The 26,518-nt window shown below is 37.1% G+C and overlaps 2 protein-coding genes across 2 annotated transcripts in view; both read left to right on the top strand.

Annotated features, from left to right (window-relative positions):
• Positions 1 to 26,518, top strand: part of LOC137189345 (uncharacterized) — a 79,019-nt gene that overhangs the window by 368 nt on the left and 52,133 nt on the right. The window lies entirely within an intron of this gene.
• Positions 267 to 26,518, top strand: part of LOC137189258 (uncharacterized) — a 41,232-nt gene continuing 14,980 nt past the window's right edge. Inside the window, exons 1-23 of the mRNA XM_067599050.1 lie at positions 267 to 2,399; positions 4,040 to 4,191; positions 4,292 to 4,388; positions 4,514 to 4,611; positions 4,872 to 4,955; positions 5,066 to 5,133; positions 5,243 to 5,329; positions 6,793 to 6,847; positions 7,047 to 7,259; positions 7,342 to 7,414; positions 9,631 to 9,782; positions 9,883 to 9,979; positions 10,105 to 10,202; positions 10,418 to 10,501; positions 10,612 to 10,679; positions 10,789 to 10,875; positions 11,390 to 11,444; positions 11,603 to 11,815; positions 11,917 to 12,007; positions 13,305 to 13,370; positions 17,314 to 17,392; positions 17,496 to 17,563; positions 20,254 to 20,319. Of these exons, the coding sequence (XP_067455151.1) occupies positions 4,072 to 4,191; positions 4,292 to 4,388; positions 4,514 to 4,611; positions 4,872 to 4,955; positions 5,066 to 5,133; positions 5,243 to 5,329; positions 6,793 to 6,847; positions 7,047 to 7,259; positions 7,342 to 7,414; positions 9,631 to 9,782; positions 9,883 to 9,979; positions 10,105 to 10,202; positions 10,418 to 10,501; positions 10,612 to 10,679; positions 10,789 to 10,875; positions 11,390 to 11,444; positions 11,603 to 11,815; positions 11,917 to 12,007; positions 13,305 to 13,370; positions 17,314 to 17,392; positions 17,496 to 17,563; positions 20,254 to 20,319 (2,119 nt within the window). The 5' untranslated portion in view covers positions 267 to 2,399; positions 4,040 to 4,071. The remainder of the gene's footprint in view (positions 2,400 to 4,039; positions 4,192 to 4,291; positions 4,389 to 4,513; positions 4,612 to 4,871; positions 4,956 to 5,065; positions 5,134 to 5,242; positions 5,330 to 6,792; positions 6,848 to 7,046; positions 7,260 to 7,341; positions 7,415 to 9,630; positions 9,783 to 9,882; positions 9,980 to 10,104; positions 10,203 to 10,417; positions 10,502 to 10,611; positions 10,680 to 10,788; positions 10,876 to 11,389; positions 11,445 to 11,602; positions 11,816 to 11,916; positions 12,008 to 13,304; positions 13,371 to 17,313; positions 17,393 to 17,495; positions 17,564 to 20,253; positions 20,320 to 26,518) is intronic.

Genomic DNA, 26,518 nt, shown 5'->3' with positions numbered 1-26,518 from the left:
GTGTTGTGACAACCTCAGTCTCAGCACAGAGGAAATGATTTTTTTTTTTTGTTTTTGTTTTTTAACTGTTTTCAGTATTTTTATTGACAAACCTGATTCTTTTACTTTGGTTGACTATGATCGACCCCAATTCTTTCTCAGATGATCAGATGTTGATTTGTTTACCTGCTTTTATTCTCATAGTCTCAGGCTGCGGTCGAATAGTCTTTTTTTTTTTGCTTAGGAAGATTCCTAACTGAGTTAAATGACCCGGAAGTATCAAAGTGGCAGCCATGATAAGAGTTGGTCGAATTCTCTAAATGCGAAGGAAAGGTGCGTCAGTGCTTCCTTCCTAATCTCCTTCAGCACAGAGTAACCTGCACTTGACTATCTTTTACGAAAGGAAAGGAGATGGCCCGTGAATCCTCCGTCCAAAGCTGTGCTCAACTTGTTTGATAACAGGATAAAGAAATGCGTTCTTTTCCTTTTCTATTTTTCACGTGAATTAAAAAACCTAATCCACTTCCCGTTTTTTCCTGTTTTCCCCGTTCCTCTAACCCGTTTTCCTCATCAAATCGACAATTCGAATATAAATTAAACCAAAACCAGAAACTAACTTGTTTTTCACTTCACACACAAGCTAAATGTTGCCGGATAGTTTGTTCTGTCCTGTCAAGTTGATAACTACAGTTTTTAGTTTTGCTGCGCTGCTCCACATAATGAGCTGAGAATTTATCAGGAGGACGGCTGCTTTACTCCAAACATTATGAACCTGGACTGTTTGTTCGACCTTTGGATGTGTAGAAGAACACAGAACATGAATTAACATTAGATCCTGACCGATCCTGTCGGCGAGTCAGAGATTTAAATAATCAATGAAGTTATGCTGCTGTATCTAAATGCGCACAGTGGCCAAATGGAGAAACGCACTTATCATTTAATCTGCTTGAGTTTATAATTTAATAAACTCAAGCAACGGGGAAACACTGTCAGTTAACATGAATTCCCACTTTTTGTTTCCCTGTTGAGCTGCAGTGGAAGGATCATTACTGTCACGTCCTGCATGGACTTTATCTGTTTTTGGACTCTGTGTGTATTTTGTTCTCTTGAGTTTTCAGTGTTGCACTTATGTTGCCTGGTTTTGGTTTTCTCTGTGTTTCCCTTGTGTGTTCCTTTACTCCTCCTGTGTTCATGTACACCTCCTCTCACCTGCTCTGCATCATCCTTGTTAGCCCAGCCCTGCTCCTAGTGTCTTCCCCAGTTTATCAGCTCCCAGTCTGCCTCCTGTGACTTTTTGAATCATTTCATTAAATATTCGGCACCGTATCCTGCCTGCCTTCTGTCTCTTGCGTTTGGGTCCACCTGCTCCACTCACCAACCTGACACTACGACTCAACCAAACATGGACCTAACAGAGATGGACCCGGTTCCTGTTTTCCTGCCTTTGATACACCCTAATGACTCCGATGGTGACCATATCATCAACTTTTTCCGGTCCGTCCAGGAGGAGGACCCCATTCTGGCAAAAAGGTTGATGGCAAGCCACTGGGAGTCTGTGGAGCATGAGGCTCCGTTCCCCAGTTCCTCTGTCCTCCCCAGTAGCCATCCAGCCTCCAAGCCAGCTGACCTCCTGCCTGCTAGCTTTGGCCACACTAGTCTTCAGCCTGCACCCTGGATGGCTCACAAGCAGCCAGCCCCCCAGTCACTTAGGGTTGGGGTTGTGAGCCTGCAGCCTGCCAACCACCAGCACTGCCATTCTGCTTCCTCGCCTGACATTCCAGCTCAGATGACTCTGCTTGAGTACTTCTGCTATCAGGCATCTAAGACTGCTAGCAAGGAGCCAGCTAGCCTGCAGCCTGCTGGTCCGGAGCCAACTCCAGCCCAAAACCCTTTACTGGGCACCCACCTGGCCCTGGGAGGTCCCTGTAGCACCAAACTGAATTCTGGTCAACGCAGCAGATGGTTTATTTTCTCAGAAACGTTTTAGGAGTCCCGTCACTACAAATCTGTAAAACACGTATTTTTAAAAGAAAAGAAAAATAAATACAAACTGAAACAATTTAAAGTTGTATGTCCTTCCCCTTAGCCAAAATTAAAAAAAAAAAAAAACAAACATAAATTTCCTCAGTGCTTAAAATAATATTTGACTCGCCTCCACCGTTTTGCACCACCCCACCCTCTCATAAATTATGAACAGTCGCTTATGTGCAAACCAAAAGTGGAAGTGGCTTCAGCAGCAGAGAAAAAGGGCCTTTCTAATAATGGCGGACCGCCTCGGCATATTTATATGTACCTGTAATGAAACGCTGCGCTTTATCCACAGGACAGATAGACGCCTTAACATCTGAGTACTTCATGACTGAAACCAGCTCCTGGATAGAAGAATGTATTTTTAACATGAGAGAATCTCTTCTACAAAGGTGGGTTATATTTTTGTTTTTTCTGTTATGTGCCTGATGGGAGAAAAACAAGTCGAACAACGCAGAACTATTTGTACAACAGATTATTAATGATAATTAATGTGATACTCAGGGCTCCACTGTAAACTTGTCTGTTCAAACTTGGCGTGTTGTGACAACCTCAGTCTCAGCACTGAGGAAATGTTTTACTTTGAACTGTTTTCAGTATTTTTATTGACAAACCTGATTCTTTTACTTTGGTTGACTATGATCGACCCCAATTCTTTCTCAGATGATCAGATGTTGATTTGTTTACCTGCTTTTATTCTCATAGTCTCAGGCTGCGGTCGAATAGTCTTTTTTTTTTTTGCTTAGGAAGATTCCTAACTGAGTGAAATGACCCGGAAGTATCAAAGTGGCAGCCATGATAAGAGTTGGTCGAATTCTCTAAATGCGAAGGAAAGGTGCGTCAATGCTTTCTTTCTGATCTCCTTCAGCACAGAGTAACCTGCACTTGACTATCTTTTACGAAAGGAAAGGAGATGGTCCATGAATCCTCCGTCCAAAGCTGTGCTCAACTTGTTTGATAACAGGATAAAGAAATGCATTCTTTTCCTTTTCTATTTTTCATGTGAATTAAAAAACCTAATCCACTTCCCGTTTTTTCCTGTTTTCCCCGTTCCTCTAACCCGTTTTCCTCATCAAATCTTTGGCCACACTAGTCTTCAGCCTGCACCCTGGATGGCTCACAAGCAGCCAGCCCCCCAGTCACTTAGGGTTGGGGTTGTGAGCCTGCAGCCTGCCAACCACCAGCACTGCCATTCTGCTTCCTCGCCTGACATTCCAGCTCAGATGACTCTGCTTGAGTACTTCTGCTATCAGGCATCTAAGACTGCTAGCAAGGAGCCAGCTAGCCTGCAGCCTGCTGGTCCGGAGCCATCTCCAGCCCAAAACCCTTTACTGGGCACCCACCTGGCCCTGGGAGGTCCCTGTAGCACCAAACTGAATTCTGGTCAACGCAGCAGATGACAAAACCTCTCATTGGTCGCCTTGCCACCTTACCTGTCCGGTCCAGGGCTACGCCTCTGTCCCCACAACTCCCCGTTCCTGCTGACCCATGGCAGCAACTCCCCGTTCCTGCTGACCCATGGCAGCAACTCCCCGTTCCTGCTGGGCCACCGTAGCAATCATCCTGTCCCTATCCACCTGAAGTCGTGGAGTCACTGATCATTGGGTTTCTGTGTGGCTGTTTCCTCTGGCTCCCTGCTTCATCCATGGCCTGATGGAGGGCAGCCTGCCCATATGGATGCTGGTCATATACATAACAGCCTCATGTTGAAAATACATGTTTCATGTCAAAAGTCAGGACACATGTGGACATACAGTACATTACTCCTCATGTTTTGGTCCTTTTACCATGTTTAATATAGACATCAGACACCATAACAGTGTAAAAATAACAAAATCACAAAAAGTATTAATATGTCCCCTGTATGATAAATGACCCTTTTCACATTGCACAGAGTGATGTGATTCACTGTTAAAATATAAATATCAATTAGTGCAGTTTAAATATGTAACTCAGAGCTTGTTATTCATTGTAACTTTACTGTAGTTAATTCAGTGCATTTGTTTAATCAGCTGTGTTTGTCTCTCTGCAGAACCAGCATTAGGTGGCAGTCATTCCTCTAATATGGACAAGTACAAACTGGTGGAGAGAATTGGGAAAGGTGCATTTGGAACGGCCAACCTTGTCAAATCCAAAGAGGATGGACACCAATATGTCATCAAGGAGATATATGGCATATCTAGAGTAAGAACCCTTTGCATAATATTAAACAGTATCAGTGTTGATTTGAGCTCCTCTTTACTACGTTGCTCTTACACATTATCTGTCCCTCTCACTTTGACAGATGTCACCTGAAGAGAGGCAGAAAGCTCAAAAAGAAGTTGAAGTCCTCGCCAACATGAGTCATCGCAACATTGTCCAGTATAAAGAGTCTTTTGAAGGTATAAATGATCCAAGATCTTAGCTGTAACCTCAAAGAATCACAGAGTTCATCTACTGCAATGATATCCTGATGCATACACGTGTTTTCATGCATGTTCCTTATGCTGTATAAAAATCTTTTTAGTGAAGGACTGTCTGTATATTGTGATGGACTACTGTGAGGGAGGAGACCTCTTAGAGAAGATCAACTCTCAGAAAGGAGAACTTTTCTCAGAAGAACAAGTAAGCTACTAACTCTTCAAGACAATCATGAATGTTGAGGATAAACCTGATAATCTTTAGAGTGAAACTGTTCAACATGTGGATAGAATTCATCATATAACACTCACTATTCCACTTCACTGTATATGTCTTTAACATGTATTTAGTCTCTTTAATGTTTTTATATTTTTTGGCTTTTTCTGTCATTATAATTACAAATGATGTCTATAGTGCAAGTTGATGCTCTTAAGTGTATCTTTACGTTCCTCTCCCTTTCTTAGATCCTGGACTGGTTTGTGCAGATTTGTCTGGCACTAAAGCACATCCATGATAAAAAAATCCTCCACAGGGACATTAAACCACAGGTATTGCTTCATGCACCACATGATCTTGCCTCAGTGATGATGCATTTTTTATTTGTATCGTATAAACTCATGATAATGACATTACATGTCTTTTCATGATGTCTGCATAGAACATATTTTTGACAAAAGATGGGACTGTACAGCTCGGGGACTTTGGAGTTTCAAGGGTGCTGAACAGGTTTGTAAAATGTCATCTGAATGAATCTGTAGATCTCTATAAAGCCAAAATTAAAATGGAAATAGTAAAACATAATACAGTCTGCTTTCTATTCTCTTCTTATTTCCAGCACTGAAGTACTGGCAACAACAATCATAGGAACACGACTTTACCTTTCACCAGAGATCTATGAAAATGAACCATACAACAACAAAAGGTACTAACTTGATGCTCTACATTGTGTTTGTCTCTTGGTGGTGTAAATTAACATTTAACAGTAATCCAGTGGACAAGTTCTCTCCCCACTGAACTGACTGTGAGTCATGCAGGATTAGGTGAAGGTTTCTGGGAGATGTGAAGGTATCATGTCTCCTCTTTGTTGAATGAACCTGCTTGTTTATATCTACAACAGGAAGCTACTGTAGTATTGATTTCCTCTTAAAGTATTTTAAGTATGAATGTAACCTGATCCTGATTTAGTTAACTGAATGAAGTAAATTAAGCAGAAACTCAGGGACAATAATGTAAATAACTCTAGGACTTAATCGTTCAATAACTGATAAAGTCTGATATGTTGTGTTTTAAAATATATTGGAGTGTTGTCAAAAAACTTAAACCTCTCAATCTTCATGTCCAATTTATAGTTTTCCTACCACTTGAGTCCTTTTTTTCTCCAGCTTACAAGTGACTGTTATCTGTCTACAAAAGCAAGGAATCTGTCTGTATATCTGTATGTCTGTGTATCTGTGTGTCTGTATGTATATGTGTCCTTCACATATCTCTTGAAATGTTTATTGGATAGAGTCCACATTTAGCGTGTACATTGCTGGGGAACAAAGGAAATGCTGTGTCCAAATGCAATTTGGACATATTGCACGATAAATATTAATAAATTTAAACTCTGAATAAACAAGTCATCAGCTGCTCTGCTCTGCAGCGGCGGGGCGGGGCTTCTGGGCTCTGCAACTGCATGTCATGATCAGAGCTGTACAACCCTGCCATGAGAGAGACGAGGAGACGACATCTCTCTTCGTTTGTTAAAAGTTAGGCTTTGATGTGTGTTTCATGACTCATTTTAAAAAGGATCAGAGAAAAAGAGAGAGGGCGACCGAGCGACAGAGAGACAGCGGTGGAAAGTTTTCTCTGACAGAGAAAGCCTGTGAACGACAGAAATACAACATTATTTGCTGATTGTTTCATAGTGGTTATGTTCTAAACACTCAACATGTGATTTACTGAGGAGACAGATGCTCTTTCGGTGCAATTTGGACATGTCACATGTTTAATATTAATAAGATTTGAATAAACAAGCGAACAGAGCCACTCAGCTCTGTGTCTGACAGTGTTTGAAAAGAACACTGTCACATCACATCACAACGGCATGCACCCCGCTCAGCAATAAACTGCTTCTACGGTTCAACCTCAGTTTAGTTTCATTGGTGAAGTTTCTGTCTGGATTAATACCATTTACATTATTAAATCTTTATCCTTTTAATTGATACATTAGTCAGTTCATACATATATATGTGGCTCTCAAGAAATAAAAAGCAATCTGCCCGTTCTGAACAGGCATGTTATGAACGAGCACTGCTCTAATTGAATAAATGTAAATCTACCCTCAGAACTGATCCCAGTTTGTCTATTTGTTTGTTCTCTCCTCTGACTTTCTCTCCTCTGCAGTGATATTTGGGCCCTCGGCTGTGTCCTGTATGAAATGTGCACTCTTAAGCCTGCAGTAAGTATTCTGTGTGTGAGCTGTTTAGTAATTCATGTAGATTTAATGTATCTTACACAGCATTGCAATGCTCTCTCACACACTGATTTAGATCTCTTCTCTGTGTGTCTAATAGTTGACAAACAAGAATGGGTCATCTTTCCTTTCTTCATTTTTTCTGCAGTGGTTATAACTGTGTACTAAATGTGTTTCCTCACAGTTTAATGCTGACAATAGCATGCACATGGAGGTGAAGATAGTCCGTGGCTTCTACCCTCCAGTGTCTGATCACTACTCCCAGGAACTGCGTTCTCTCTTGGAACAGCTGTTGAAACCCAACCCCACAGAGAGGCCCTCAGTCAGCAGCATACTGGAAGAATCTTTCCTCTCTTGTAGGATACAGAGGTTACTCACACCACAGGCGGAGAGCACAGTTAGTTGTCTTTGATACAGCCTGAGTTTACATAAAGCAGACTGTGTTCAGTTATAAAACATTTATTCTCTACTCATTCCAGATCATTGCTCAGGAATTTGGCCATGCCTTTCTTCACAAGCAGCCTAAAGTGGGTGAGGTGCAGGGGTCACCAGGTAAGCAAACTCTTAATCTCTATAAACAGATATCTGCATACGAATGCAGAATCTGAAGGAAAGCAAGATTTTGATATCTGAAGCGTTCTGGTTTCTGTTTGTTTCTGGTTTTCTGTAAACAGCAAAAGAGGCAGAACGCATTGGCTGAAATGTCGTCTGGACCCAAAACAGTTTCAATGTTTGTGTATTGTGTGGAAAAACGTTCAACTTGTGTTATAAAAGAAACATATGACTTTCAGTTCACTTGCCATTTTGCTTTATCAAATATTAACTCTTAAAATTATGCTATTATAAACTTTAGCATAATCTAATTATTAATACATTGAGATGAAATAAACATGTTAATGGGAAACAAAGAGGAGATGAAGTGATGAGACAAATCAAAGTCGCAAAAAATAAACACAAGTCACCTCAACAGGTGGAGAGAGAGAGAAAGACGGAGCAGCATCAGTTCAGAGTGAAGCGGGTGGAGGTGAAGATAGTGTTGATATAGATGTTAATACTGAGATAAATTCAGACAAACACACACTTGAGACTAAATGTCTCAACAAAAGAAAAGTTAATTAATTGTCACCAACAACTTTGATCATTGATTAATCATTAAATTAATTTATCAAACAACAATATCAAAGTTTCTCTGTAGTTATGATGCTGCTTTTCTCTGTTTTATATCACCATCAAATGTTTACTGTTGGGTTCTGGATTTTATGATATTGGATATTTTGATCACTTTAATTTAATCATTGGAAATACAGTAAGGAATGACCTTTAATGCTGCAAAATTTACACTATATCAGAGGTTATCAAGCTGTGAGGCCTCAGATGAAGATTAATGTGTAGTAACAGACGTGAGACAAAGACACTGCATGAGGTGAAAGGAACAGCAGCTTGTTTGTGTTTTAAAAACAAGTTAGTTATTGTAGTTTACTGATAAGAGTCAAAGAGCAGTGCAGGTCAAACTGATAGTGAATTTTAAGAACGCCCTCTGCTGGATCAAAAGGCAAAATACTTCAAACGGTTTGTTGCATTCATAGACTGCACATTTTGAATCGGAACAGGTCATTAAAGTTCAAATATTTAATTTTTTCCAACATTTGAACAAACGTTTGAATTTCAAATAAAAAGTGACAGCCCTACTAAAGAATGGCCTTTAATGCTGCAATCATAAAATAAGCAAAAAAGTAAATCAAACTTTACACTTCATCAGGTTTTCAAACTGTGAGGTCTCAGTTAAAGATCGATGTGGAGTGAGAGACGTGAGACAAAGACACTGCATGAGGTGAAAGGAACAGCAGCTTGCTGGTGTTTTAAAAACAAGTTAGTTATTGTAGTTTGACCCGTTTATCAGCACAGTGATCAGCTGCAGCAGCAGCACTGACTGTGAAACACTGATCATGGAGGCAATTATAGTACCTGAAATAACAAAATATAGTGATTGATTGATATCAGGAGTATTGTAGCCTGAAACTACAGGGATTAAACCAAAACATCAGAAATATGATGAACAGTAACTTGAGCTGAGTCTAATCGCATGAGCGGAAAAGAGAGAACGACGGGCGAGTGAGCTAGAGAGTGAATGAGAGAGAGAGATGAGAAAACTAAGTGGGTGAATAAGAGAAAGAAAACTTTATTTCCTGATAGTTTCACAGTAGTTTTGTTTTCAAAGCAGAAACTAATAACCATCAAACATCATCAGATTATTTACTGTGGAGACAGATACTCCAGAGTTTTAGGTCTCCTACCTCTGCAGGTCTCCTTCTTATTCATTCAGGCCAAACATCAGTCACACAACAGCAAATACAAAGTTGTCATAACATGTTTCATCCATGGTCTGATGGAGGGCAGCCTGCCCATATGGATGCTGGTCATATACATAACAGCTTCATGTTGAAAATACATGTTTCATGTCAAAGGTCAGGACACATGTGGACATACAGTATATTACTCCTCATGTTTTGGACCTTTTAACATGTTTAATATAGACAACAGACACCATAACAGTGTAAAAATAACAGAAAATCACAAAAAGTATTAATATGTCCCCTATAAGATAAATGACCCTTTTCACATTGCACAGAGTGATGTGATTTACTGTTAAAATATAAATATTGATTAGTGCAGCTTTAAATATGTAACTCAGAGCTTGTTATTCATTGTAACTTTACTGTAGTTAATTCAGTGCATTTGTTTAATCAGCTGTGTTTGTCTCTCTGCAGAACCAGCATTAGGTGGCAGTCATTCCTCTAATATGGACAAGTACAAACTGGTGAAGAGAATTGGGAAAGGTGCATTTGGAACGGCCAACCTTGTCAAATCCAAAGAGGATGGACACCAATATGTCATCAAGGAGATATATGGCATATCTAGAGTAAGAACCCTTTGCATAATATTAAACAGTATCAGTGTTGATTTGAGCTCCTCTTTACTACGTTGCTCTTTCACATTATCTGTTCCTCTCACTTTGACAGATGTCAAGTAAAGAGAGGCAGAAAGCTCAAAAAGAAGTTGAAGTCCTCGCCAGCATGAGTCATCCCAACATTGTCCAGTATAAAGAGTCTTTTGAAGGTATAAATGATCCAAGATCTCAGCTGTAACCTCAAAGAATCACAGAGGTCATCTACTGCAATAATATCCTGATGCATACACGTGTTTTCATGCATGTTCCTTATGCTGTATAAAAATCTTTTTAGTGAAGGACTGTCTGTATATTGTGATGGACTACTGTGAGGGAGGAGACCTCTTAAAGAAGATCAACTCTCAGAAAGGAGAACTTTTCTCAGAAGATCAAGTAAGCTACTAACTCTTCAAGACAATCATGAATGTTGAGGATAAACCTGATAATCTTTAGAGTGAAACTGTTCAACATGTGGATAGAATTCATCATATAACACTCACTATTCCACTTCACTGTATATGTCTTTAACATGTATTTAGTCTCTTTAATGTTTTTATATTTTTTGGCTTTTTCTGTCATGTGGCTTTACGTTCCTCTGCCTTTCTTAGATCCTGGACTGGTTTGTGCAGATTTGTCTGGCACTAAAACACATCCATGATAAAAAAATCATCCACAGGGACATTAAACCAAAGGTATCACTTCATTCACCACATGATCTTGCCTCAGTGATGATGCATTTTTTATTTGTATTGTATAAACTCATTATAATGACATTACATGTCTTTTCATGATGTCTGCATAGAACATATTTTTGACAAAAGATGAGACTGTACAGCTCGGGGACTTTGGAGTTTCAAGGGTGCTGAACAGGTTTGTAAAATGTCATCTGAATGAATCTGCAGATCTCTATAAAGCCAAGATTAAAATGGAAATAGTAAAGCATAATACAGTCTGCTTTCTATTCTCTTCTCATTTCCAGCACTGAAGAACTGGCAAAAACATTTGCAGGAACACGACTTTACCTTTCACCAGAGATCTATGAGGACAAACCATACAACAACAAAAGGTACTAACTTGATGCTCTACGTTGTGTTTGTCTCATTTATGGTGTAAATTAATATTTAACAGTAATCCAGTGGACAAGTTCTCTCCCCACTGAACTGACTGTGAGTCATGCAGGATTAAGTGAAGGTTTCTGGGAGATGTGAAGGTATCATGTCTCCTCTTTGTTGAATGAACCTGCTTGTTTATATCTACAACAGGAAGTTACCGTAGTATTGATTTCCTCTTAAAGTATTTTAAGTATGAATGTAACCTGATCCTGATTTAGTTAACTGAATGAAGTAAATTAAGCAGAAATTCAGGGACAATAATGGAAATAAGTCTAGGACTTAATCGTTCAATAACTGATAAAGTCTGATATGTTGTGTTTTAAAATATATTATTTTATTATTATTATTATATAATATATCACATTTTCTCAGCAATAGTCTTTTTTTTCTCCAGCTTGCAAGTGACTGTTGTTGAATAAATGTAAATCTATTTGTTTGTTCTCTCCTCTGACTTTCTCTCCTCTGCAGTGATATTTGGGCCCTCGGCTGTGTCCTGTATGAAATATGCACTCTTAAGCGTGCAGTAAGTATTCTGTGTGTGAGCTGTTTACTAATTCATGTAGATTTAATATATCTTACACATGTAATGATCTCTCACATACTGATTTAGATCTCTTCTCTGTGTGTCTAATGGTTGGTTATTACTGGTTATAACTGTGTACTAAATGTGTTTCCTCTCAGTTTAAGGCTAGTGATAAGAAGGATCTAAAACTGAAGATCATCAATGGCCCATACCCTCGCATGTCTGATCCATACTCCCAAGAACTGTGTTTTCTCTCGGCATGGCTGTTGAAACACAACCCCACACAGAGGCCCTCAGTCAGCAGCATACTGGAAGAACCTTTCCTCTCCTGTAGGATACAGAAGTTACTCACACCACAGGTGGAGAGCACAGTTAGTTGTCTTTGATGCAGCCTGAATTTACATAAAACAGACTGTGTTCAGTTATAAAACATTTATTCTCTACTCAGTGTTTGCATTGTCACTCGTCACAGGTTCAGTCAGAGACACTTATGATGTCTTACAAAAAAGGAACACTTGTGTCTGAGCATGAAAGGAGAAGAAAGGAGAAGCAAGAAGATAAAGGTATGTAAGCCTATAGGCTCCATTTTTTGATGCCTGAATCTTGAAATAATCTGCACTAAACCACAGGAGAGCATTATCCTCTTACTTTAGCCTTTGATGCGCTATTTTGTATTTCTGCCTTTGTCACAAGGAGTGTAATAATACTAAAACATATTAATCACACACTTATAAGTTGCTGATGAATGAATGAAAATCTGAAAAGTAATTTGAATGAAATCAGTTGGATAGTTTTGGATTTCTGGACGCTTTTCCGACCAGTGTGCTTGGCCTCCAGAGCTCCGTAGCCCTGCTAGTCAGAGCAATACGAGAATACAACTCACTGTACGTCTCTTGTGTTACTGTGACCTGACGGGTCAGAAGAGAAGAGATGCACAGTGTGCTTGTATTCCTAAATCGCTCTGACTGGCAGAACTGACAGCTGATAGTCAGTTACTGGAGGTCTGTCTCTGGAGATTTGCAGAGCTTTTATTATTATTATTATTATTATTATTATTATTATTATTATTATTATTATTATTGTTGTTGTTGTTGTTATTATAAACTTAAGATCTGATGTGAAACTTTACTTTCTATTTTTTCCTAAGATATCTGTATGTTTACAGCCCCCTAATATACATGGAAATGATAAAAGTTCGATGATTAAAGTTAAACAATTTAATGATAAAAGGGTCTTCTTCAGTTTAATCATCTATCATTATCATTTAAATGGGACCTATTATTCTTTTCTTTATTTTCAGTCATATATATAATGTTACAATGTCGGATTCTCATATTAAAAGTGGCCAAAGTGTCAAATAATGAGGTAAATGTATGTAGAAATGTGAACAAAAATCACCGGCTTCAGACTGCTGGTTGTCCGCAGCTCTTCATCATATATCCATATCTTGTTATTTCGACCGCTTTTTAGTGCCGCTAATGAAGCTCTGCTAATCTGGTAAGGAACACATTTCACTTCCTGTAAATTCTTCACAATAAAAGTCTCCAGTTATTTAGTCATTAAAAAGCTTTTAATTTGAAGCAGTAAAGCAGGAAATGTTTGGTTTGCATTGGTGGCAACTTCACACAACTCAACAGAGATAGGCCCTCTGCACTAAAGGGCTAACATTAATAATTTACTGTGTCCGTCCCCTTTCCAGGAGCACTATTAACATATATGATTGGAAAAGGGTCACAGGTGCCAGTAAACACAGCCCCTACTGTTGATGAGTATAAAGGGGATGTAAAACAGTAGCCTTCTGCATTTTAAAAGTTTTAAGTTGAAAGTCAATGTTTAATTCATTTATTAATTTAACTGCAGGTGCATCAATCATCTCTACTGCTGGTGCAGAATCTGGTTATGTAACCCAAGAAGCTCACAGTGCTGGTAAGTTATGTGTTCTAGTTAAACCTATAGAGAGATACATTTCCCACTTGTTGTAGTGCTCCGACAGTCAGAGGGGCCCCCAAACAAATTTTGATCAAATCAGAATTTTTAAAAATCGTATCCATAGTTGGCTTTAATGTCAGAGTGAAATGACAGTTAGCTTTCATAATGTGGTGTATTTCTGAGTGAAACAGAATATATGAATGAAGTACAGCTACAAAAGGGATTTGTTGAAATTATTCAGATTTGACTAATTTCTTTAAAGTGGCCTTGGTTTAGTAAATATGAGACCTTTTATGAAGCTGTAGAGAGATTCAGAGCTGTAGAGACTGTTGGCCTCCACCCACACATTCATCACCTGAGTCGTCAACCCAGTCTGGCTGACATTTCTTTTATTCTCAGTGGAAAATGCAAGATTTTAGGACAGTTTTGGCATCAAAATGCTAGCAAGAAATGTGCATTTTATTCTAATAAGCTATGTTCAGTGAATGTATATGATGTTTAGTTTGTTAGTTATTACGAAGGTTGTTTCAGGTCTCGCCAGAAAATTGTAGAAATGTGATGTTTTCTAACGTTGCTATGGTGGTTGCTATGGTGGTTGCTATGGACCCTGCTGCCACTGAAACCACGTTGTTGCATGTTGTTTGAACCATTATCTTTGTGTTGTGTAGTTATCTGAGCTGTTCAGTTATTGAGTTATTTTATGTATGTGATCATTGATTATTAATTGAAATTAATTGAATTTGAAATCCAGAGTATCAGCCACCAGGAAGTATTTTCCTTACTGTCAATGTGTCAAGGTTTTCTTTTAATGATATTTTTAAACATTTGTCAACAAAAAACCCCACAAAAGTGTCCTTGATAACTCAACAATATGATAGGTTAATGTTAAGGCCATCAGTTTTAATTATTTGTCTTTCGCCTCTGAGAAATAAAGGTTTTTTGTCAGTTCTCAATTGTGGAAGCGGCTTCATTACCCATGAGCCTCATCAACCGTTACTATGGAGACAAAGACAAAGTCCACGTTGTGTTACACTACAAAACTTTTATTTACTTTTAATCACTGAATTTATTCCAAACTGATTAAGATTTCTGTGGGCAAAGAGCGTTTGACTCCTTTTTGGCTAAAGTATCTGAAATAAAACATACTTTTTCTTAACATAGATCATCTAGATGCAGTGTAATTACTAGTCTGGCTATACTAGACATTTGATATATTCAGTAGATTTATCATTTTACCCATCTTTTCACACCGGATGAACTACAACTATGGTGCTGATTTGTATCAAGCTGCACGGCACAGCTTTAGGGAATTGTAGTTTTTTAAAAAAAATATTAGTTTTTTTCCAAGAATTTGAAGTTATAAATACTGAATTGAAAGTAAACTGAGGAGTTTTTTTTCAAATTTGTATAATCGGATATTACATATCTAATTGTTAAATGGGTGAAACTTAATTGAAGCAATATTTTACCCATCTCTAACAGCGTCTCCAGTTGTTGACTTTACTCACAGGATATCTGAGGTCAAGAGCTCTCTATAACAGTTGGTCCCATGTCTGAATTATAGACCTTTCCAACGATGTATTCAGTTTAGCTCTACGACAAAGTTTTAATTTTCTCATTTCATGGACACATGTCATCCCAGACCTAGTTTCAAAGAACACTTTGAAGGACTAAGATATGAAATGAAGCTTTTTGTTTTTGTTTGTTTGTTTGTTTTTTCTTTTTTAGTGGAAATAGTGACCAAAATGAGTCAGATTTAGAGATTACAATACTGCTGACAATCTAGTACATTACTACAAGCTTGGGTTAGGGTTAGGGTTAGGATTAGGGTTAGGGGTCATCAAATACTAACACATGCGTAGGTTACTATTCACACAACCCTGAAGATTTTTCTGTATCTTTATGATTCTTGGTTTTGGGATTTTATGTCATCATGACAAACAGCAGCTCATTCAATCAGAATCTGTTTTATTAGCAAATCCAAACATACAAAGAATGTGTCTCAGTGTTTGCTCCCAAAAACACAGAAGAATAAAAATAGACAAAAGTAAGGTAAAAATATCAATAAAGAAATAAACAAAGTAATATTAAAATTAAATTGAATTTTTAAAATCTATTTACAGAATAGAATAGTAATAGTTTCAAAATGGGATATAAAACTAGAAATTAAATACTGACTACAAAGGAAATATAGACTGTACTATGCTATGGACAAAGAAATGAAGTGTATTAAATATATGAAGGTGACAAGAACAAAAATTATGCATAAAAAATTATGTAACAGTGGAGGATGAATGTAACACACAATCTAAAGTCCAGTTTGATGAAATACATGAAAGTGACAAGTGCAGGGATTAAATGAGGCATGTGAAATGTAAAGTCCAGTTTGAAAACCCTGTCTTCATTATACACACACACACTCAATATTAATTGAGGAAGACTCTGTGTTTTAAGAAAGATGATTTCATATTAAATATGCTCAGCCACATATTCTTGGAAATACAACATTAAATGAGCAACTTCACATTTTACAATCACAGGCTATAAAAAGCCTTTTCTTATCAGAGATAGTGGCGTTTGGGTTTAGTTTGCGGTGGCCAGCGGCAATTTGAAACAGAATGAAGTCCACTGACAGCAGACAGCCAAAAACAGTAGTCGAACTCACCACATCCGCCCACAACACAATGCTCTTCATTAGCCTTCTGCTGTTAAAACCTGACAGAAAAACGTTATTTCTCAGAATCGAAGGAGAAATAATTAAAACGGACGTCCCCAAGATAAACCTATCATATTGTTGAGTTATCAAAGACACTTTTGTGTTTTTGTGTTGATAAATGTTAAAAATATCATTAAAAGAAAACCTTAAAACGTTGACAGTGTGGAAATACTTCTGGGCAGCTGATACGCTGGTCAGCCAATCGCAAAGCTTCAAATTCTGTATTTCAAATTCAATTCATATCTGCGCTCTAAAATCTACGTTTGTATTTAAATAACATCATCAAACAGTTACATAAAATAACACAAATAACATAACAGCTTAGATAACTAGACAACAGAAAGGTCTCAGTGACAGCAATGTCCATAGCAACCACCATAGCAACGGTAGAAAATGTTGGATTCCTGCAATTTTTTAGCAACAACCTGAAACAACCTTCCTAATAACTAACAAACTAAACATCATTTACATACTGATATATATATATACTGAACAAAGATTATGAGAAAAAAATGCACATTTCTCACTAGAAATGTCATCAAAACGCATTTTAATGTTGAAACCATCCAAAAATATTGCATTTTCCACTGAGAATAAAAGAAATGGCCGCCATTTTGTTTGTTTTTGCAGACAGAAACTTGACAGTCACGTGACGTGGAGGCAGTCTCACATCAAAACGTGTAATAGCTACGTTAGTGCACAGCGCAAAATGTATTAGTTTCACAATAATGGCTGTAATGTTATTGATAACTCAACAGTACGATAGATTAATGTTAAAGCCATCAGTTTGAATTATTTCTGCTTGATTCTAAGACCTTATGTTTTTTTGTCAGTTTTTGATAGTGAAGGTCGAGGGAAGAGTGTTGTGTTGTGGGCGGACTTGGTGTGTTTCACTAATGTTTTGGATTGTCTGCCGTCGTTGGGCTTCATTCCATTTTTAAATTGCTGCTGGTCGGCTGCAATCCAAACACTATTATCTCTGTTAAGAAAAGCTGTTTTATAGCCTGTGATTGTAAAATGGAATGTTGCTCATTTAATTTTATATTTCCACATATATGTGGATGAGGATATTTAATATGAAATCATCTTTCTTAAAACATCGTCTTCCTCAATTATCCAACTGGATGTGAATGAAGCAGATGAGCGTTTTCTAAGTTAACATTCTCAGTGTTGTTGAAATGAGTGAGTGCAGCTCTGACAGCATGTTGTTGTGTTTGTGTGAAGGTGTCGGCTGCGAGGAGGGAAACTCTCCCTCTAGAACCGCTCTGTGTGGGAAACATGACAGCGAGACAAAAGCTCAAAGGTGAGATGAGGATCTTTAACTGTCCATGATCCAAATCATCCAACCATCATTATTTACTCTCAAAGCTGTTTGTGTTGTGTTGACCATCCTCTCCTGTATCCAGCTGTGTGTCCATGAAGAGTGATGATTCTAAGGATTGCGTTTTATTATTTAAAGATGGACAATCTGCTGGTGAGCTACACTTTTCTTCAGCATCAGTTCAGAGTGAAGCAGGTGGAGGTGAAGATGGTGTTGATATAGATGTTGATACTGAGATAAATTCAGACAAACACCCACTTGAGACTCAATGTCTCGATGAAAGAAAAGTTTTGTTGCAGCCGGTAGTGATTTTACAGTTCCTTTCAAATTCAAGCTTAATGAACAAAGAACTATTAATCAGATTGTGTTCATTAATAAACGCTTAATTGCTTCATTTTTATTTGTAATAATCAGTTTTTAGATATAAAGGTCTATATTTAATTAAATATTTTATATAGACTTGGGCTAAAAGAGTTTCAAATAAATAAATAAATACATGAATAAATTACATACATGCACAATACATCTTCATATTCAAAATAAAATACATTTAAAATTAATTAATTAAAAACAAAATGAGACTCAAACTGAAACACCATCATTACACTAAGTCATGCCTGGAAGTCTAAATAAGTTGTTTCCACTGAATGGAAAAAAAAATGTGTTCTCAGTAGAGGTCATGTCAGGTCATGCTGTCAGTTCAGATATGTTGAGTATACACACACACACACACACACACACACACACACACACACACACACACACGCACATGCACAAACAAACCTTACCTTAACCTGACATCAAGTCTTCACCTTAAAATTTAATGATTAATGTAGTAGGACTTGATTTTTGTCCCCAAAATGTGACAGTAAACAGATTTATGTCCCCACAACATGATTAATACTTGATATACACACACAAAGAATCAGGAAGCAGTGTCTTGTATAACTATCACAGTTAAAATAAGTAAGACAAGCTAAAGTGGAAATCACCACCATCCTGATTTGTTTTACAAGTTAAATATTATCATTTAGTAGCAGCAGCAGTAAAGGTCGATTCTATAAACTGTCAGAGATCCAGACAAACCCTTTCCTCCACAAACATCAAGTCATCTGATATCAAGGATGTAGGTTTGGTTTCAACTTTGATAGGGACATTTTTTGTTGGATAGACAAATAATTGTTTTCTCTTTCATAGGCACATGTGCACACACACCTACACATATAAAGAACCTGACTCTGCAAAATGTTTAATTTACTGAATATGCATTTGCTGACTTGCCTGAAACCAGACCTGTATCATGATATTTTCTCTGGTTTCTACATTTTATTTTATTGATATATTACTTAAATATAAATCTGAGACCAAAATTAACATTTAAAAATAACATATAATAGACTGTCACAATAAATGTAACAATAATATAAATGTATAGAAGATAAAGGTATGTAAGCCTATAGGCTCCATTTTTTGATGCCTGAATCTTGAAATAATCTGCACTAAACCACAGGAGAGCATTATCCTCTCACTTTAGCCTTTGATGTGCTATTTTGTATTTCTGCCTTTGTAACAAGGAGTGTAATAATACTAAAACATATTAATCACACACTTATAAGTTGCTGATGAATGAATGAAAAGCTGAAAAGTAATTTGAATGAAATCAGTTGGATAGTTTTGGATTTCTGGACGCTTTTCTGACCAGTGTGCTTGGCCTCCAGAGCTCCGTAGCCCTGCTAGTCAGAGCAATACGAGAATACAGCTCACTGTACGTCTCTTGTGTCACTGTGACCTGACGGGTCAGAAGAGAAGAGATGCACAGTGTGCTTGTATTCCTAAATCGCTCTGACTGGCAGAACTGACAGCTGATAGTCAGTTACTGGAGGTCTGTCTCTGGAGATTTGCAGAGCTTTTATTATTATTATTATTGTTATTATTATTATTGTTGTTGTTGTTGTTGTTGTTGTTGTTATTATTGTTATTATAATAATAACATTATAGTTATATAAGATCTGATGTGAAACTTTACTTTCTATTTTTTCCTAAGATATCTGTATGTTTACAGCCCCCTAATATACATGGAAATGATAAAAGTTCGATGATTAAAGTTAAACAATTTAATGGTAAAAGGGTTTTCTTCAGTTTAATCATCTATCATTATCATTTAAATGGGACCTATTATTCTTTTCTTTATTTTCAGTCATATATATAATGTTACAATGTCGGATGCTCATATTAAAAGTGGCCAAAGTGTCAAATAATGAGGTAAACGTATGTAGAAATGTGAACAAAAATCACCGGCTTCAGACTGCTGGTTGTCCGCAGCTCTTCATCAAACATCATCATCACTGTGGCTGTTTCTGTTTGTATTATTCCTCCCTGCATTATTTATAACTGATCGACTCAACAAATAGCTCCAAATATATCCATATCTTGTTATTTCGACCGCTTTTTAGTGCCGCTAATGAAGCTCTGCTAATCTGGTAAGGAACACATTTCACTTCCTGTAAATTCTTCACAATAAAAGTCTCCAGTTATTTAGTCATTAAAAAGCTTTTAATTTGAAGCAGTAAAGCAAGAAATGTTTGGTTTGCATTGGTGGCAACTTCACACAACTCGGCAGAAATAGGCCCTCTGCACTAAAGGGCTAACATTAATAATTTACTGTGTCCGTCCCCTTTCCAGGAGCACTATTAACATATATGATTGGAAAAGGGTCACAGGTGCCAGTAAACACAGCTCCTACTGTTGATGAGTATAAAGGGGATGTAAAACAGTAGCCTTCTGCATTTTAAAAGTTTTAAGTTGAAAGTCAATGTTTAATTCATTTATTAATTTAACTGCAGGTGCATCAAACACCTCTACTGCTGGTGCAGAATCTGGTTATGTAACCCAAGAAGCTCACAGTGCTGGTAAGTTATGTGTTCTAGTTAAACCTATAGAGAGATACATTTCTCACTTGTTGTAGTGCTCCGACAGTCAGAGGGGCCCCCAAACAAATTTTGATCAAATCAGAATTTTTAAAAATCGTATCCATAGTTGGCTTTAATGTCAGAGTGAAATGACAGTTAGCTTTCATAATGTGGTGTATTTCTGAGTGAAACAGAATATATGAATGAAGTACAGCTACAAAAGGGATATGTTGAAATTATTCAGATTTGACTAATTTCTTTAAAGTGGCCTTTGTTTAGTAAATATGAGACCTTTTATGAAGCTGTAGAGAGATTCAGAGCTGTAGAGACTGTTGGCCTCCACCCACACATTCATCACCTGAGTCGTCAACCCAGTCTGGCTGACATTTCTTTTATTCTCAGTGGAAAATGCAAGATTTTAGGACAGTTTTGGCATCAAAATGCTAGCAAGAAATGTGCATTTTATTCTAATAAGCTATGTTCAGTGAATGTATATGATGTTTAGTTTGTTAGTTATTACGAAGGTTGTTTCAGGTCTCGCCAGAAAATTGTAGAAATGTGATGTTTTCTAACGTTGCTATGATGGTTGCTATGGTGGTTGCTATGGACCCTGCTGCCACTGAAACCACGTTGTTGCATGTTGTTTGAACCATTATCTTTGTGTTGTGTAGTTATCTGAGCTGTTCAGTTATTGAGTTTTTTTTATGTATGTGATGATTGATTATTAATTGAAATTAATTGAATTTGAAATCCAGAGTATCAGCCACCAGGAAGTATTTTCCTTACTGTCAATGTGTCAAGGTTTTCTTTTAATGATATTTTTAAACATTTGTCAACAAAAAACCCCACAAAAGTGTCCTTGATAACTCAACAATATGATAGGTTAATGTTAAGGCCATCAGTTTTAATTATTTGTCTTTCGCCTCTGAGAAATAAAGGTTTTTTGTCAGTTCTCAATTGTGGAAGCGGCTTCATTACCCATGAGCCTCATCAACCGTTACTATGGAGACAAAGACAAAGTCCACGTTGTGTTACACTACAAAACTTTTATTTACTTTTAATCACTGAATTTATTCCAAACTGATTAAGATTTCTGGGGGCAAAGTGCGTTTGACTCCTTTTTGGCTAAAGTATCTGAAATAAAACATACTTTTTCTTAACATAGATCATCTAGATGCAGTGTAATTACTAGTCTGGCTATACTAGACATTTGATATATTCAGTAGATTTATCATTTTACCCATCTTTGCACACCGGATGAACTACAACTATGGTGCTGATTTGTATCAAGCTGCACGGCACAGCTTTAGGGAATTTTAGTTTTTTTAAAAAAATATTAGTTTTTTTCCAAGAATTTGAAGTTATAAATACTGAATTGAAAGTAAACTGAGGAGTTTTTTTTCAAATTTGTATAATCGGATATTACATATCTAATTGTTAAATGGGTGAAACTTAATTGAAGCAATATTTTACCCATATCTAACAGCGTCTCCAGTTGTTGACTTTACTCACATGATATCTGAGGTCAAGAGCTCTCTATAACAGTTGGTCCCATGTCTGAATTATAGACCTTTCCAACGATGTATTCAGTTTAGCTCTACGACAAAGTTTTAATTTTCTCATTTCATGGACACAAGTCATCCCAGACCTAGTTTCAAAGAACACTTTGAAGGACTAAGATATGAAATGAAGCTTTTTGTTTTTGTTTGTTTGTTTGTTTTTTCTTTTTTAGTGGAAATAGTGACCAAAATGAGTCACATTTAGAGATTACAATACTGCTGACAATCTAGTACATTACTACAAGCTTGGGTTAGGGTTAGGGTTAGGATTAGGGTTAGGGGTCATCAAATACTAACACATGCGTAGGTTACTATTCACACAACCCTGAAGATTTTTCTATATCTTTATGATTCTTGGTTTTGGGATTTTATGTCATCATGACAAACAGCAGCTCATTCAATCAGAATCTGTTTTATTAGCAAATCCAAACATACAAAGAATGTGTCTCAGTGTTTGCTCCCAAAAACACAGAAGAATAAAAATAGACAAAAGTAAGGTAAAAATATCAATAAAGAAATAAACAAAGTAATATTAAAATTAAATTGAATTTTTAAAATCTATTTACAGAATAGAATAGTAATAGTTTCAAAATGGGATATAAAACTAGAAATTAAATACTGACTACAAAGGAAATATAGACTGTACTATGCTATGGACAAAGAAATGAAGTGTATTAAATATATGAAGGTGACAAGAACAAAAATTATGCATAAAAAATTATGTAACAGTGGAGGATGAATGTAACACACAATCTAAAGTCCAGTTTGATGAAATACATGAAAGTGACAAGTGCAGGGATTAAATGAGGCATGTGAAATGTAAAGTCCAGTTTGAAAACCCTGTCTTCATTATACACACACACACTCAATATTAATTGAGGAAGACTCTGTGTTTTAAGAAAGATGATTTCATATTAAATATGCTCAGCCACATATTCTTGGAAATACAACATTAAATGAGCAGCTTCACATTTTACAATCACAGGCTATAAAAAGCCTTTTCTTATCAGAGATAGTGGCGTTTGGGTTTAGTTTGCGGTGGCCAGCGGCAATTTGAAACAGAATGAAGCCCACTGACAGCAGACAGCCAAAAACAGTAGTCGAACTCACCACATCCGCCCACAACACAGTGCTCTTCATTAGCTTTCTGCTATTCAAACCTGACATACTATCATATTGTTGAGTTATCAAGAACACTTTTGTGTTTTTGTGTTGATAAATGTTAAAAATGTCATTAAAAGAAAACCTTAATAATAATAATAATATAAATGTGTAGAAACCTGTAGGTAATGTGCTGGAAGGTTTTCAAACATCACCTGAGACCTGTCCTTCTTTCAGTTTTGTGAAATTGGGCAAAACGACTCAAGAGTTTCATGAGAGTCACAGTGATGCTCAAACTTCTTTAAATCTTCTCAAAACTTCTATTTGTATAATTTTTCATTCAACTCCTGAACTTATGGCTGATCTTTCACTCTGACATCAGAGCTCACCTGAGAGGCTGCAGCTCACAGATCAGTTAGACAAGCTACGGCTAATTTAGCTTCTAAATGATGTTCATGTCTTAATGACACACATGCAATAATAACTATAATAATAACTGCTCTTGATCCACTCATGGAAAAGGGGAGAGATGACATTAAATAGTAAATATTTCTCCCACTAATTTAAAAGATTAATGTTTGGATTGATTACTGAACCTTCTTAATAACTGAAGCTAAACTGTTACTGACACTTTGGTTCTTCTTTAAAAAGGATCATTTGTCTAAATTTGCATTTGGGAGGAATTTTCACCAAAAGTAATAAAGATGTTTAATTAAACAGCCTGTCTGAGCAACGATCATAAATTAGCTAACATCACCTAACAGCTGAAATGAAATATAATATCAAATGATCTTAGTTTTGTCCAGTGAAGTCGTTTTAGATTCTGTGAGGTTTGGAACATTTAAACTATAAATACTAACAGCTTCAGATTCTCCACCTCACCGACTCCACTAATGCTGCTGCTGCTGGTCAACAGTTGAGGGTTGCCAGATCATCGGGTCGAGTATCCCCCATATCCTGCTCTTTCACTCAAGCACACAAACCTGGCAACTCTGCAGAGATCTTACTGTTAATATTACATGGAGTTAAAGCAGCTAGATTGTTTGAGATCGATAAAAATATTGGTAGGGACATGTCTTTACTGACCAAATCCAAATCTATGCCCATGTTTTATATGTCACTGATCAAAGATTAAATGATAAAAATATGTGTTGCAGAAATTGCACTATGTTGTGTATTTTTAAAACATGTGGTAGAGAATATAGAAGGAAAGAAAGATTTTACAATTTCACATTAAACTGACACAGGCCAATGCAACTGATTTTCTGTAAAAATTAGAGACTCTGAGGAGTAACATTGAAAAAAACACAGTTACAAATCAGAAAACACAACTACATTTCATAACACGTATTAATATTAAAAACACCAGTGAATCAAAAAACAGACTTTTCACAAAAACCACAATCTTGGGCCTATTTTCCACTAACTAGTCACAAGGCAAAGCTGAATCACATCAGGTCCTCCATAGATGCCAAAATGACACTGAAAACACATTTAAAAACGGCATACAAATAAAAATTAATATTATATAACATACTAAATCCTAGAGGGTTGTTAATTTTTCTTGTTTTTATAAGTGATATTTTTTTCTCTTTCATAGTCTTTTTCAACTTTCTCTCCAAACTTGGACTGAAGAAATTTTATCCCAACAAGCTCACTCTTCAGTCTCTTCTGGAAATCAACAAAAACAGCATTTATGATGAAACTGTTGAATCACTGGAGAAAATACCATGGTGCTTTCTCAGGAAACTCTTTCAAATCAACACAGAATGTAGAAACTGTACACAATTTTCAAACAATGATGATGATGATGATGAAAACAATGATCTGTTTGACTTTGACCTGTTCACTGCAGACAACTCTGCAGACAACAAGGTTAACCCTCTCGACCTCATAGTCGCACTTTTTCTTTGTGCTGAAAGCTTGTTGCAACAGGAAATGGCCCTCAAGATGACAATGTGCCAGTTTTCTGTCCCACTGCTGTTGCCTCATGGTGATAACAGTCAGTGTTCCCTGATGCTGTGGGCTCTGAGAGACATCGTCAAAGAGTGGCGTCCACATGATTTGTCTGAATGAAGAGGGTTTGTTGAAGAGAACATTGTCCAAGCAAATATACCATTCTTTACCTTTGTGAGGCTGAAAAACTGTAGTTTGTCCAAGTCACAGGTTTTGAATCATGTTCTCAGTCGTGGCCAACAGAATCACAACATCTTCATACACAGAGATATGGAAGGAGGAGAACTTAAAAGAGAAATAGCCAATGGTTTGGTTGAGGTTTGCTGGTACCTTCCCAGTGGCAAAAAAGATCTTGACATATTTCCAGGACCAGTTGCCTTTGCAACTGAGAGGAGAGGAGACATTTGTGAGTCACTCGCACAATTCAAGTTTCTTTATCAAGTGTCAACTGCGACCTTTGTGTTCCTGGACAAAGTTGAAGACAATGAGCACAAGATTCTGACTTCTCTTCAAGATGTGAAATCCAAACTCTTCTTTGTTGTGAATCGAAAGGACAACTCTAGAGAGGACATGATGTCTGTCCAGACAACAGTGAATGAGTTAGAGCTACCAAACAGCAGTGTGAAAATCAAAGACTCAAAGGTAAATGTTGCAGAGTTTTCAAATAAACTTTGTTCAGCCATCAAGACCTCACTGCCAGAAGAAACTCCCACATTGAACATTGTCAATATGGTTGGAAAAGCTGTTGAACTTGGTCTATCTGTGGATGAAAACAGAAGTTGCAAACAAAAGAAAGCAGTTGAGGAGATCATGGTTGACATTGAGGGGCGAAGTATACCAGACTACAAAAAACAACAACTTCCTTTTCAGGGAGATAAGTGGAAAAGATTATCACAGTTAGAGAAGGAGGAGTGTAGATTGAAATATGGTGACTCAAGACTGGAAGAGTATAAATCCCAGCTACAGGAAGAAAAACAAGAAATTAGGGAGAAACAAAGCAAAGAAAAACTGTCCAAAGGAATGAAGAGCTTTATTAAAACCTTATCCACAAGTGACAAAGAAGAAAGAGATTTTTTCCTTAAGTGGATGAAACTCAAGTTTCACACACATTCATGGAGGAAACTGTCTGAGCTACGAAACAAATTCAAAGAGCAATGCAAGAAGAAAGATAAAAATCTCATTGCAGAGTTAGATCAGGCTTTGATGGAAAGCTCTTTAGGAGTAGAGCATTACATGAGTTACTATGAGTTCTCAATTTCTGGCTCAAGAAACACTGCTGATGAAATATCTCGTCTCCCTGGTTTGGCAGCTGAAATGCTGTTGGATGGATATCCTTTAGAGCTCTTGGATGGAGATGCTTCCAACATCCCAGAGAGATGGGTGACAGATATGCTGACGGAGCTTCACAAGAAGGTTGGAGGGAAGAGCAGACTGTTAGTACTGACTGTGCTGGGTGTTCAAAGTACAAGGAAGTCAACACTCCTCAACACCATGTTTGGTGTGCAGTTTCCTGTCAGCAGCGGCAGATGCACAAGAGGAGCTTATATGCTTTTCCTCAGAGTTGTAGAGGATATGAAACATGA

The sequence above is a fragment of the Thunnus thynnus genome, chromosome 1 (assembly GCF_963924715.1).
Source record: "Thunnus thynnus chromosome 1, fThuThy2.1, whole genome shotgun sequence".
Taxonomy (NCBI): Eukaryota; Metazoa; Chordata; class Actinopteri; order Scombriformes; family Scombridae; genus Thunnus; species Thunnus thynnus.
Note: the sequence above shows the minus strand (reverse complement) of the source record. Positions and strands in the feature narration are given on the sequence as shown.